We start from the raw sequence: 15345 nt of genomic DNA on the forward strand, positions 1-15345 counted from the left end.
AGGACCAAGCTTCAGAAATTGAGGTCTGTGAAACGATGGAGAAAAAAGTCTTCGCCAAGGCATGAAGCTACCTTGGCCGTAAGAGAGTATGAGAGTCCGGTCGTATGCGTGCGTTCGTGCGTGAGTGTCAGTCTATGTGTCTGTGTGTGTGTGTGTGTGTGTGTGTGTGTGTGTGTGTGTGTGTGTGTGTGTGTGTCTATCTGTGAATGGGAGAGAAAGAGAGGGAGACAGAGAAAGAGAGACAGAGTGAGACAGAAAGAGACAGGGACACAGGCAGGCAGACAGACAGACAGACAGACAGAGATTGTGATCCTGTCGATCTTCCTGTCACCAACATGGTAATCAAGTTGACCACAGTAAAGCCGCGCACATAACCTTTCCTGCTTTGTCGAAGACCAATCCCCCCCCCCCTCCCCCTCCCCTCCCCCCCCCCCCCCCCCCCCCGCCACTGCCCACCGGCCTCCCGCCCAAAAGGAATTACCCCTCTTCCCCACAAAACCCTTACTCTGGCCTTTTCTTATTTCTCTTTCAGTTCTGTTCGACGGTGAACAGTTTCTGGACAAAAGCCTCTAAAGCTTTAAAAACAACCTGAACCAACACCGTTTGACTGACACGAAGGTGAAGGTCTCGTGAGGGGGGAGAGGGGGGGTGGGGGGGGGATGATTGGAGATTTTCCACCACAGTTGGACCATGTCCGGTGTGAACTTAATGCAAAAGTCTCGGGGTAGCCGCTATATATGTTACCTTTTCAACCCGGGGTAGAAAAAGAGGAGGGGAAAAGGATCTGGAAAAACAAGTTTGAGAGGTAATAACGGGTTTGGGGGGAAATGAGGGTATGACAGAGGCAGGAGTCGGTCAGAATAGGAGGATGAGTCTCCCCCCCCCCCCCCCCAGTGGAACCCCCCTTTTAAGACCCCCCAATTTAAGACTCCCTCCTTTCTAAGACCTTGTTTTCTAAGACTTTCTGTTCATAACCTCTGTAAAATTACCCCCATTTTAAAACTCCCTCCTTTTTCAGACCTGAATTTTCGAGGTCTTAAAAGGGGGGTTCCACTTTACCAGGAGGCAGATCTCATTCTTTCTTTATTTGGTGTTTAACGTCGTTTTCAACCGTTCAAGGTTATATCGCGACGGGGAAAGGGGGGAGATGGGATAGAGCCACTTGTCAATTGTTTCTTGTTCACAAAAGCACTAATCAAAAATTTGCTCCAGGGGCTTGCAACGTAGTACAATATATGACCTTACTGGGAGAATGCAAGTTTCCAGTACAAAGGACTTAACATTTCTTACATTCTGCTTGACTAAAATCTTTACAAACATTGACTATATTCTATACAAGAAACACTTAACAAGGGTAAAAGGAGAAACAGAATCCGTTAGTCGCCTCTTACGACATGCTGGGGAGCATCGGGTAAATTCTTCCCCCTAATTAACCCGCGGGGGGTGAGGCAGATCTGAGGAGGAGGGAGGGATGTCTGGGGCATACTTAAGTACCCAGCATACTTAGCTGGTCAAAAATAGCGTGAGAATTCGCTGTTATATTTTCTGGTCTGCTCAGTGTTCAGCCAATCTTTGTTCCATCAAAATGGAATTATTCCATTTTTAGAGTTATTCAGAAATGTTTTGTAAACTGTTACGTTGCAAATGCTGTTGTAGCACTATCGTTTCAATCCAAAATATAGCGGATTGTTTTGCGAACGATGACATGAAAATGAAATAACAACTAAGCGCTGTATCTCACTATTGTTATAATCCTACCCTGAAACGCGAAGGTTGATTTCCGGATGAACCGGGACATCACAAGGGCTGTATACTACCAAGATAGTTCTGACTGTTTTGCAAATCTTATGACATCATCGTCGCAGTATGCTATCGATGTAACCAAAGCTTACAACGACAGATCTGCAAACTTGTAATCACCAGTTCTGTAAACTACTATCGTATTAAGACAAACTAATGTGGTCTTATATTGTGCAAACTTGTGTCGACTTATGAACGCTCTATCGGGTTAATCCACGCTAATGCTGACTGTTTTGCTGAGTGTGACATAGTGCCTCAATGCTGACTGTTTTGCTGAGTGTGACATAGTGCCTCAATGCTGACTGTTTTGCTGAGTGTGACATAGTGCCTCATTGCTGACTGTTTTGCTGAGTGTGACATAGTGCCTCAATGCTGACTGTTTTGCTGAGTGTGACATAGTGCCTCAATGCTGACTGTTTTGCTGAGTGTGACATAGTGCCTCAATGCTGACTGTTTTGCTGAGTGTGACATAGTGCCTCATTGCTGACTGTTTTGCTGAGTGTGACATAGTGCCTCAATGCTGACTGTTTTGCTGAGTGTGACATAGTGCCTCAAGGCAGACAGAGACCTCAATAACATCCACACGGAAAGGTGCAAGGGTAAATATTAATTCTGTTTTACATCGACGATAGCAGGAGATGACTCGAGGCACGAAGGAGTTGGGGAGAGGGAGGGGGGGGGGGGGTGGGGGGGGGGGGGGGTGTGGACATTTGGGGTTGTGAGTTGGCGGTATGTTTCTAGTGCTCCGATTTAGTTTCATCCATTTTTTTTATGCTACATTTTTGTTTGGGAATCTGTGCTTTATCTGAATAAAAGTCCGGGAGACTGCACCTCAATTGAGCGACATAAGTTTGTCACAAAGCATGCACAGCCCTCGTAATTCCTAATTCAAGAGCAAGGCACCTTCTTTCAAAGTTGGTTTAAACAACGTTTATTCACATTGTACGTAACATGTTCAGGGAATGTACATCGACAAATTAAGGTGAAAACATGGGTTTGTTAAAGCAACAGACTCACTGCTCACCGAGGGTTTACGGTGATTTGACTGCAGAGTATGAGCGGTGGATAACTTAGAGATCATGATGATTGCTGTCGATCGCTCTTTTTCTAAGATGCAACGGGTGTGTGTGTGTGTGTGTGTGTGTGTGTGTGTGTGTGTGTGTGTGTGCATGCGTGTTCGTGCGTGTGCGTATGTGCGTGCGTGTGCGTATGTGCGTGTGTGCGTGTGTGTGCGTATGTGCGTGCGTGAGTGCGTGAGTGCGTGCGTGCGTGAGTGCGTGCTTGTTTGTGTCCGTGCGTGCGTGCGTGCGTGTGCGTACGTGTGCGTGCGTGTTTGTGGGGGGGGGGGGGTGGATGCACTAGAGAAAAGCTTCTTACATGAGACCTACATGAATGATCTTACGACGGGTCCCTGTTCCTGCAGTAAAGCATTGAGCAGCAACTAATGCAGACACTCTTCCGGCTTGTCGTGCAATTAGGCATTCATTACATGAATTAGGCCGGAACGCATCAGTACACTCCGACCCACATTTACATAAAGAAGGTCACATGTCTAACTAAACACTGTATATAAGTCACTTAAATGCACAGTAAACTATTCGTGTTCAGCAATCGTGTTTTAAACCTGTGAAATAAGGTGCCAGACTCTGTGGTCACTGCCCCACGGTCACTAAACGGCCTCAAGAGTAGACTGGACACACTGGCAAAATCTACCCTCAAAATATGATCCAGATTGCAAGATCTTGACAAAAACGTTTACACCGCCGCGCATTGCAACCTGTTGCGTATTTTTCGCCATCAAATTTGGAACGGTGAACAGGCCCTCACCGGCCTCACCCACTGACCAAGACAAGTCAAGTCAAGTCAAAGGGAGCAATGAATGTATTCAACTCAGTGGGGATCAACACCAGCATTGTATGGTCCGGCTTTGTTGTGTTGGCTGTACGGGTAAACATACCAACATACTTTCGGGCGGAAGGGAGTTAAACTGAGAGACCGCACCGGTTCCTCACACAACAAGCAGGTAAGTTAATAATAATGATAAAGTGTATTTATATTGCGCCTATCCCTTACAAAAAACAAAAATATTTGGCTCTAAGCGCATTACAACATGTGTAGGGACTTGGTACAATCAAGTCTGACAAATACAATAACACAATATACAGTCGGTCTCTTTGGTAAAACTGGGAAAAGCAGCTTCGACATTTAAACACTGCTACTAAAAAATCCTCTAACAATGCATACTGCTTTACAATATGCATTTATGTATAAATATAGTTAAAGAACATCGAGTTAATAGGAATTAGAAAAGGTTCTTATGATAAAACTATCTAGCGAACGACGAAGAAGAAGAAGAATAAAACTATCAATGTCAATGTATAACAAGTCATTCAACGTAAATGGCCAAAGAACAACAACAAAGCAATGATGATAAAACAGTTATACTCAATGGCTAATAACGAGGCAGAACTAAATAGTATCGACACAAGATTAAAACAAAACATATTCCTGGAGACACATTTATACATGTATCAAATAATCAATATACAAAATACAGCTCTCGCACACTCGCACACACACAAGTTAATGTAATCAGTGACAGCCTGCAGTTTTGTGTGTGAACAATTAGTGCAAGATACAGTGGAACCCTCCTTTAAAGACCTCAACTAATCTGAGAAAATCGGGTCTTAAAAAGGAGGGAGTCTTGAAATTGGGGGTCATTTTACAGAGGTTTTGAACAGAATGTCTGAGAAAACAAGGTCTTAAAAAGGAGGGAGTCTTAACTTAGGGGGTCTTAAAAGGGGGCTCCACTGTACTGAACACACTGGAACCAGAGACAGTTCTTTACCTTTGCCGCTCCATGCAAAAATTGGTTGCTCACAGTCCGGGATTCCATAAATAATCTTTTTTGCTTTCAGTGACGAAAAAGCAGCAGAGGAACACGACGAACGCACAAGATGCATGTGAATAAAATACGTTTGGATTGTACACATGTACCTCACACAGCCATTGCGAATTTACAACGGATTGACGTGCGTCGCATTTTTTCTGGATAATTAATGTCTCAGAACCCGAATGCTTACAAGGCTGTTTTGTGGTTGTTTCGGGCACTTCTTGCATGCTCAGCCGTCAAAAATACACCGATTGGAGACACTTCTAACCGTTCATTCAGAGTAAACTGGTCATTCACATTATAACGGCGTGGGAATTTCTCACCCCTCGCAAGGAGCATTCAAGTTGTTCCCCTTGGTATTATGACTTGACATGACTTATTCCTGTAGACTGTGGAGCATAGGGCCGCAACACCTGGTATTATAGGTGCATGGTATTATATTAACCCTTAGGCTGGTTGTCGCGACATATCTCGCGCTACTGGCTCAGTCTGTTTGGTCGGTTCCGATTACCTCCCATGGCTGCGAAAACCTATGTGACCGTTTTTTGTTATTTTTCTCTCTGTTATTCTTAATTCACCAGTGGCTATGTAACATGTGTTACAGAATTGCACCAGTGTAAGGGTTAACAGCTATTGTGTTTTCAGCGTAGCAATAGGGTCCGATATTTAGACGAGACTGGCAAGTATAATGCCGACGAGTCGAAGACGAGTCGCATTATACTTGTCCGAGTCTAAATATCGGACCCTATTGCTACGCTGAAAATACAATAGCGATTATATAGCTGTTCTGACCTTGATTTGTTGTTCTAAACTTACAAAATGACAGTTTTTGCCGGCGTCGATGCGTTGATCTCAGGTTTTGATAGCAGACGCCGTTTCTTATGCGCATTAGTTTTGCGCAGGCGCCACACTGACTTTGGAAAACAACTCGATTTGACAACACAGCTCTGTTAAACAGCTTGTTATTAGTTCATTCGTATACAACAAAAAGAAGTTTGAGTTTTTTTTAATTTTGAACAAGACTACTTAACTTATGAAGAAGACCAAAACACAACATCAACGGAAAACTAGAAACAACTGAAGAACTAGGATGCAACAAGGGGAGGAGAAGGGAATAATCCGTACAACGCGAGCAGACGGCAGCGCAGTTTTCAGTTTGGGTGAATGGCATTTATACTTGTCTCGTCATGAAGCGAATGTTTCAACCTCAGTTATAAACGACTACATGAATGTTAGTGCCATGGGTTGTAGGGGAAGGGCTCCTAATATGGACCACTTTTTGTTTCATGCTGATAACTAGCTTGTTTTCTTGCGAAGAAGTTTTATTTTGTGTTTGGTAGTCCTTCTCTCTTAGGTTAACCGTTAGGCCTAATTAGAGTGAAATAGCTTCGGTAGACATTCAGCAAAAATTTAATACAGAAAAAATCACAAATGGTCCATATTAGGAGCCTTGGCACCTAATATGGACCATTGAAGCGGCCTTCACGAATCACTGTAAAAAGCCCCCTATACTTCAAAATAACATGATACAACTTAGTGTACAAGTCAGACTAATTAAAATATGCTCTAGATTTATCTGTTTCGGGTTGATGAGAGCATTATTTGAAGCACACCAGGAAACTAAAGAAGCTTATCAAAAACAGAGTGAAAATAAGTGAAATTATCAACTTCCACGAAAAGAAGACTTTTTGTTACATTTTTTTTAAATCTCGAGGGCTAGTTATAGGTTATTTCCAGCAAGCTTCTTAATGAATTAATGAAAATAGCCTTTAGCTTTTATTTTCTTCGATTTGTTGAAGGTGGTCCATATTAGGGGACTCGCACATACTTTGAGATTTTGCTATTATTTTTTGTTTGCAGTAGAAACTCGGGATCAACACTACTAAAATGTAACAAATACGGTCTTAGCTGTCACATATAGCAATTTTTGTGTGATAAAAGCTTTGGCTGTGGACAGAAACGAGTCCGTTTTAGGCAGCAAATTTAGAGTGAACGCTGCCAAAAGTGAAAAAAAGAGAAAAAGACTAACGGTTTTGAGATTTCGGTTTCTGCAACTGTTTTGACATGTGCAAGTTATCCAGAGAGGGTGAATACAGCGAATAAAACTTTTTTGAGCGCTCTAGCGCCGTTAGTTTGTCAGAACAGGAGGTGGTCCATATTAGGAGCCGGTCCATATTAGGAGCCCTTCCCCTACATCAATACTTCAGAGGGGAAGTGGGGTATTTAGTGTGGAGTTACGAGATAAGAAAAGCCGAATGCGAAAGTTTGTAACAGTGAGCTCACACTGGCACACATAAAACGGCTGTTCCGTTTTACTCCCTTGTTTGAACTACATCTTTCGAAGGACAGAAAATAATTGGTTTAGTCCTGTTTCATCGGGCCGGAAGTTAGCAGAAAAGGGTATGCTATCGACATTTGTAAAGCTGAATTTCAAGTTGTCAGTGTATGCTGTTGTCGATTGAAACATGATCGTGTGGTACAGATGTGTAAACCGGAACCATGCGTCTTTGTTATTGCCAATATGCTTTTGGATATTGGCAAAAATGGCCGACTTCCGTAGCATTATGCTTTGATGATCGGAAAAGGGATGTGTGAGACCATCCAATCACAGCCCCCGAATTCCCCCACGTGTCCATCAGAATAGCTATATAGATGCATGGCAACATATAGGTGCATGGTATATATAGGTGCATGGCAACATATAGGCGCATGATAGGTGCATGGTCAAGTGTGTTTGCAGAGATTGTTCACACGTTAGTTCAGGTCAATTAAAGGCGCAGTCCTTCCCGATAAAGCAGTCGTGTACATCATCACAGCTAGATATTCCAGGCTGTTACATCCACGGGATAAGACCAGCCCTCCACTTGGACACGTACCAAAAGTGAACACCCTGACGGCTCGCTGTGGTGAGCTAAATTTTTGTAATAAATTCATTTCTTAAAAAGACATTATAGTGACTTTGACAATTCTTACAAAACCGGCACGGTTGGCCTAGTGGTAAGGCGTCCGCCCCGTGATCGGGAGGTCGTGGGTTCGAACCCCGGCCGGGTCATACCTAATTAGACTTTAAAATTGGCAATCTAGTGGCTGCTCCGCCTGGCGTCTGGCATTATGGGGTTAGTGCTAAGACTGGTTGGTCCGGTGTCAGAATAATGTGACTGGGTGAGACATGAAGCCTGTGCTGCGACTTCTGTCTTGTGTGTGGCGCACGTTATATGTCAAAGCAGCACCGCCCTGATATGGCCCTTCGTGGTCGGCTGGGCGTTAAGCAAACAAACAAACAAACAAAATTCTTACAAAACAAAATCCTTCTGTGGACAGAGAACACCCAGGCTGTTCATTGTTGGTATGTGTCCAAGGGATGATCTTATCCCTTGAAAAACACTGGCCACATCTGAGATGGTGAGCCGAGCTGTTTAACACGGGAAGGAGTGTGCCTTTAAGTGGTGCACATTGCAAGATGATCTACATGGCAAGGGGTACCGGCTATTTTTAACAGACTGTAACATTGAAATTAGGGTATTTATTGCTTACACGACGAGCATAAATTTGCATACTATCATGATAATGATCGTCGCTTATTCAGTACAGAAAAGGTGAGATGTGTTTGTCCACGGTGTCAACACAGACAGTGTACTCTACAGTATCTGTTACAGTCATGTAATCCTCACTCGACAGTGTTGTGTATTCTGTCTGCAATATAAGTAGGCTATAAGGTACAGTGTGGATGGTAAATTTGTCTGTGACACGTACAGTCTACCTAAGCATGTTGTCATACCGGTGTGTGTGTGTGTGTGTGCGTGTGTGTGCGTGCGTGTGTGTGTGTGTGTGTGTGTGTGTGTGTGTGTGTGTGTGTGTGTGTGTGTGTGTGTGTGTGTGTGACGTGTGCGTGTGCGTGTGTGTGGACGTATACGTGCGTGCGTGCGTGTTTGTGTTTGTAAGTCGGTGTGCGTGTTTGAGTGCGTGTGTGCATGCATGCGTGTGTGTGCATGTTTCTGTGAGTGTTTCCCTTTGTGCGACTATCTGTATAGATCTGTGAGTCAAAGCGAATAAATGACTTTTTTTCAAAACATAAACACTGACACCAACCTAACGCACGTGCACATCGGCAAAACAAGGCTTGTCTTATAATTGCCAATGATATCATACTTGTTATTAGTTGTCTTATACTTGTCACTAGTCGTCTTATACTTGTCACTAGTCGTCTTATACTTGTCACTAGTCGTCTTATACTTGTCACTAGTCGTCTTATACTTGTCACTAGTTGTCTTTAATATACATGTCACTAGTCGTCTTATACTTGTCACTAGTCGTCGTATACTTGTCACTAGTCGTCTTATACTTGTCACTAGTCGTCGTATACTTGTCACTAGTTGTCTTATACTTGTCACTAGTCGTCTTATACTTGTCACTAGTCGTCTTATACTTGTCACTAGTCGTCGTATACTTGTCACTAGTTGTCTTATACTTGTCACTAGTCGTCGTATACTTGTCACTAGTTGTCTTATACTTGTCACTAGTCATTGTATATATAATTTGTCAACACTTGTCTTCTACTTGTCAATAATTGCCTTACCTCCGCCGTTCTTGTAGCACAGGTAGGGGAATCTCCACACGTTTCCCAGGCCCACGGAGAAACCGATACAAGCCAGCAGAAAGTCGAAGGCCTTGCCCCACTGTTCTCTCTTGTTCAGACCATCCTCCTCGCCACCATCGTTCGTGTTAGGGTCCTCGGGGCTTTCCTCCCCTGCCTCTACGCTCTTCTCTGTTTTCTTTTCTAACTCCATGTTGTTGAGAGTTATCCGCCGTCACTGAGCTCTTCGATGCCGAAGAAAGAAAACACTTGGTAGGTTTGTCCAAGCACTGAACGTTGCTAACAGATGTAACACTGAGCCTTTTAGCGAGGTGCCCGTTTTCGTGTGTGTTATAGGCCAAGGAGGTTTTTTCCTTCTCCAAAATCAAGTCTTTTTGCAAGTTCAAAAGTGAGTTAAAAAAAGACGTTTTGGTTTCAACTCAGTTTGCACACAAAAAAATACTGAGCCGGCAAAGTAAACACTAAATATATATAAGGTTGGAAGTTTAAAAAAAAGTTGTGGTGAAAATGAAAAAATGCAGCTGAAAACAGGTCTCGCAAACGTAAAGCTAAACGTCCGTCGCTGCACTGTCTCCAAACTGGATGAATTCTGGTTGCAGGTATGTGCCAACAAGATAGCAATGATGAGTCAAAACTGACTTGCGTAATTGGCTTTCCCTTGAAATGTCTTCAAACTCATGACACCCTTCAGTAAACTGACAGCCCGGGGCCACGACAGAAGCAGCTCACCTCAGCTGATCCTGGCTAAATCCCAACAGGAGTCTAGATCGTATCTGTCAAATGTCAGCCTTCATAACAGAAAACACAAACTTATCGACTTGGCGTGAAATTTCGCAACAACGAGGGGTAACCAATTGCGCAAGCGACAAAAGCACAATTAAGGCTTGCACTTTTAAAGTGGCGACACCTTTCTACGTGAAACTTTAACACTTCTTCTTTTCTCCAGTTTTCAAAAACGATTTGCACTTTGAAAGTGGCGACAAATTTCTCCGTGCAATTTCCACACCCAGTTTAGGCTGCAAAAACACACACTCGCACAAAACTACTGCAGAATTAACACTCCGTAAAACACACGTGACACGACTATGGAATTGTAAGCTGACGTAGTCTGCAACACATAGTCTGCAACACGTAGTCTGCAACACGTACTCTGTGTCCCTCTCGGACGACAACAGACAGGGGACTGAGAGAGAGTGAGAGAGAGCGAGGCAAGCCTCAAGCGTGCAAGCGGTGAACACAGCACAGCGCTAAACACCTGTAGCACGAAAATCCCCAAATACAGGCCAATACCAGGTCCCCTCCAACCCCTGTTCAGGCGCGGAAGGGGGGGGGGGGGGGGGCCGGGGGGGGGGGGTGGGCGGGGGGGGATGGGTTGGGAGAAGAGGGAGGGGGACAGGGAGATAAGACTCATGAAAAAACAGTCTTTGTTGACAGTGCCACGCTTGACTACATACGGTATATATATGCTCGAAAAGTGCGTTTTTCATGGAGTGGTGGGTGGGGGGAGATTAGGGGGCCAGAGACAGACAAGACTCATGAACAAGTCGCGTAAGGCGAAAATACAACATTTAGTCAAGCTCAGTCGAACTCACAGAATGAAACTGGACGCACTGCATTTTTTCCGCCAGACCGGACACTCGTAGCATCGTCTGTCCACCGCTCTTGGCAAAGGCAATGAAATTGACAATCCAGAAAAGCGCGGTAGCGGTTGCGCTGAGGAGGATAGCACGCTTTTCTGTATCTCTATTCTTTTTAACTTTCTGAGCGTGTTTTTAATCCAAACATATCATATCTATATGTTTCTGGAATCAGGAACGGACAAGGAATAAGATGAAATTGTTTCTAAATCGATTTCGGACAATTAATTTTAATCATAATTTTCATAAGTTTAATTTTCAGAGCTTGTTTGTAATCCAAATATAACATATGTATATGTTTTTGGAATCAGAAAATGATGTGGAATAAGAGGAAATTGTTTTTGGATTTTCCGATTTTTAATTACCAAACTCATTCATTAGTTTTTAAGCCACCAAGCTGAAATGCAATACCGAAGTCCGGCCTTCGTCGAAGATTGCTTGGCCAAAATTTCAATCAATTTGATTGAAAAATGAGGGTGTGACAGTGCCGCCTCAACTTTTACAAAAAGCCGGATATGACCTCATCAAAGGTATTTATCGAAAAAATGTAAAAACGACCGGGGATATCATTTCCAGGAACTCTCATGTCAAATGTCATAAAGATCTGTCCAGTAGTTTGGTCTGAATTGCTTTTCACACACACACACACTCACACACACAGACAGACAGACAGACAGATAGACAGACACACACACACACACACACACACACACACACACACAGACAGACAGACAGACAGACACACACACACACACACACACACACACACACACACACACAGACACACATACACCACGACCCTCGTCTCGATTCCCCCTCTATGTTAAAACATTTAGTCAAAACTTGACTAAATGCAAAAACCAGCCTTTGTTGACAGTGTCATGCTTGACTACACACAGAATGATATATATTCGTATAGGTCGTTTCCCGATGAGCGAACAGCGACATTGTGGGTGTGCGTTCGACGGTCTGACATTTTGTCCCCTGCTATCGTAAGAAAGAGCCTGAGTCATATTTTGCACAAAAAAACTCTGAATAAATAACACCTCAAAATATGCGTAAACAGGTCTGCCAACTAAATAATTCAACAAAATTAATAGTTCACCCAGAGACATAGATTCAATGTATGTCTCTGGTTCAACCAACTCAACATTTCCATGTTCACAGAAAGTTCAACATACATTTCCTTACTAACTTTTCTTCTGAAAATTAAAGTAACAACAAGAAGCCGGTAGTTAGGAACCAAATCTATATAGAATATCAGTGTCCACAGCTTGAGAAACGCTCTATAAGAAAACAGCACACCTTGACATGTCGAGTCATTGTGAGACTGTTCATGTGGGGAAGGGTCAGGTCCACCGCACTGTGAGGAAACAAGAGCAGGTATGAATCGTCACAGTTCGATGATTTCTAGGTTCAATCCTCTCACAGTGAGTAAGCGTGGTTATGTTGTGCTGGTATAGTACCGTGCGAATGTGGGTCAAGTTTCTCTCTCTCTCTCTCTCTCTCTCTCTCTCTCTCTCTCTCTCTCTCTCTCTCTCTCTCTCTCTACCTCTCTCTACCTCTCTCTACCTCTCTCTACCTCTCTCTCTCTCTCTCTCTCTCCCCCTCCCTCTCTCTCTCTCTCTCTCTCTCTTTCTCCCCTCCCTCTCTTTCTCTCTCTCCCCCCTCCCTCTCTCTCTCTCCCTCACTCTCAACCTACCCCACCCTCTATCTCTCTCCCTCTCACCCTCTCTCTCTCCCGGCCCCTTCCTCCCCCCTCCCCCCTCCCCCCTCTCTCTCTCTCTCTCCCCGCCGCCTTGTGAATGTCTCGTTTTGCCAAAGAACAAACGTTCTTTTGAAGCCTACTTTTTCTTCTGTTTTTTTCTTCTTTTTTTCTTTTTTTTTTCTTTTTTTATTCTGTGATTTTTGTTATGATGACTTTTGGCGTTGTGCTGTCATACTCACCGTCCTTTTCTCCCTGTCCCTCTTACTTATGTCTCACCTTCTCCCCTCCCTGTACGCCTCTCGCTTCCCCCCCCACCCCCCACCCCCTCTTACCCAGCAATCTGTTCCCTCCTAGCTCCTATGTACCTGGGGCTCAAAAGTGTGGATTCTCACTGTCATGCATAAATGCATGGACATGAGCCGTGATGGTAAAGGTCTTTGTGATGTATGTCAGTGGATGTACTTGAAGCCTTAGTTATGTGTGTCATTCTTGTTGATGTGGGGTATTCATTGACACTCACGCCGGCACACTCTTTATGGCTAAATGTACAGTCGAGCCTGCCATTGTGACAGTCGAGCCTGCCATTGTGACAGTCGAGCCTGCCATTGTGACAGTCGAGCCTGCCATTGCGACAGTCGAGCCTGTCATTGCAACAGTCGAGCCTGACATTGTGACAGTCGAGCCTGCCATTGCGACAGTCGAGCCTGCCATTGCGACAGTCGAGCCTGCCATTGTGACAGTCGAGCCTGCCATTGCGACAGTCGAGCCTGCCATTGCGACAGTCGAGCCTGCCATTGCGACAGTCGAGCCTGTCATTGCGACTGTCGAGCCTGCCATTGCGACAGTCGAGCCTGCTGCATTGCGACAGTCGAGCCTGCTATTGCAACAGTCGAGCCTGCCATTGCAACAGTCGAGCCTGCTGCATTGCGACAGTCGAGCCTGCCATTGCAACAGTCGAGCCTGCTGCATTGCGATAGTCGAGCCTGCCATTGTAACAGTCGAGCCTGCTGCATTGCGACAGTCGAGCCTGCCATTGCAACAGTCGAGCCTGCTGCATTGCGACAGTCGAGCCTGCCATTGCAATAGTCGAGCCTGCTGCATTGCGACAGTCGAGCCTGTCATTGCAACAGTCGAGCCTGCCATTGCGACAGTCGAGCCTGCCATTGCGACCACCTTTCCAAAAGGACCACCTGTCCACAGCGGATCCCCGACACTTTTTTTTAATGTAATTCCCCTTTGTATAACGACCACTGTCTACAACGACCGTGTTTGGTTGGACTTTTGGGGGTGGTTAATGAAAGGTTCGACTGTACCTTCTTTCAAAGGTGGAGGACAGCAAAGACAAATCTGGGAAAGTAGAACTCCTGATCAGGCGCCCTACAAACTATGAATGATGGGTCTGACCAATCCGAGACTGCCCAAATGTCCGGATTTGTGTGTGTGTTTTTGGTCGGCTGGTATTGGGTTTTTGTGTGTGTTTTTTTCGCTGCAAAGAAAGAGTATCCGCAAATATTTGGAGTTGATGGAATTTAGTTTGATAACGAGATATATATAATACATATAAACACTAAAGTACAATTACTTTCAAACGTAATGTTATTTTTTATGTGGGGTCCTGATTTGGCCTGACTGTCGCTGGACCCAAAAGGCAACAACAATCAAATCAAATCAAATCATTTTTTATGTATGCGGCCTCGTGTAAATAAACTATAACATCCACTACCCGTTTACGCTTTCAACATGACGATTTAAAGATATTCAGAAAGTATTGTAATTAAGTGCACGCAGAAACTGTACGACAGAAATACATCTGCACGTGTCTGGTTCACCTCTGCACTCTTGTAATTCTGTTGGTGGTATGTAAATACACTCGGCAACAACAACAACAACAACAACTTTTATTTTAAATAAAAAAATTAAAAAATTGAACAGCGGTCACGTGATCCATGTAAAGTAACTCTTTACAAACAAGAGCGCCAGATGGCCATGTTTAACGGCATTGAAAGTTTGAATGGAAGAAGATCTTGCCGTTCCATTGACTGTGCGAGTGCACAGTCCGTACATGGGCTCGTTGTAAATAATAGCCACGTGATAAATCTTTCTGTCCCAAGGGATCCCTGTCATTATGACAGTGCGTGACGTCACGAGGGGAGCGTGTCGAGTGTCTCGCAAAGCCCAAGTGCATTGCACTCCTGTGCGCTATTAAAGACAAACGATACCGATTAAAAAAAAACCAAGACGTCTCTTCTTGACCCGCTCTTCCAAGGTAAAACCTCTTACATCAAAAGCAAAACAAAGTTCGAGAAGAAGTCATAATGCGAACAAGGGCGTCACATAAACATTCTGTCGTTTCTCCTGCATATCTCATTTACATAATCATTATTTAAAATTTTCTTTTCTTTTTCATGCTTATTTTGAGTGCCGTGTCTCTGTTTGTGTTGTTGCCTTGTCATCTTCATGTAATTTATGCGTAAGTGTATATGAGCGTGCTTGAGTTGTGAATGCGAAAGAATGTGTATGAGTGCGCCTTGAGTCGCCTTGTGGTGAGATATGTGCGCGTTATACATTCTCGTATTATTACTATTATCTCCCAGAAATTGACAAACAATTTTGAGAGCGAAATTTGCCTCGGCCGCGGGTTCTTCGTCATACCAGCAGGGGAAAATTACATGTACGGTCACCGCTATGCTGTGCATGTATCGATATCGTATAT

The 15345-nt window shown here is 44.1% G+C and overlaps 1 protein-coding gene across 1 annotated transcript in view; it reads right to left on the reverse strand.

Moving 5' to 3' along the window:
• The window catches only part of LOC138968368 (sodium- and chloride-dependent GABA transporter 2-like), a 68113-nt gene extending 57608 nt beyond the window's left edge, over nt 1-10505 (reverse strand). Inside the window, exon 1 of the mRNA XM_070340927.1 lies at nt 9270-10505. Coding sequence (XP_070197028.1) covers nt 9270-9480 — 211 coding nt within the window. The 5' untranslated portion in view covers nt 9481-10505. The remainder of the gene's footprint in view (nt 1-9269) is intronic.
• Between the last annotated feature and the right edge of the window lie 4840 nt (nt 10506-15345).

Source organism: Littorina saxatilis, linkage group LG6 (assembly GCF_037325665.1).
Source record: "Littorina saxatilis isolate snail1 linkage group LG6, US_GU_Lsax_2.0, whole genome shotgun sequence".
Lineage (NCBI taxonomy): Eukaryota > Metazoa > Mollusca > Gastropoda > Littorinimorpha > Littorinidae > Littorina > Littorina saxatilis.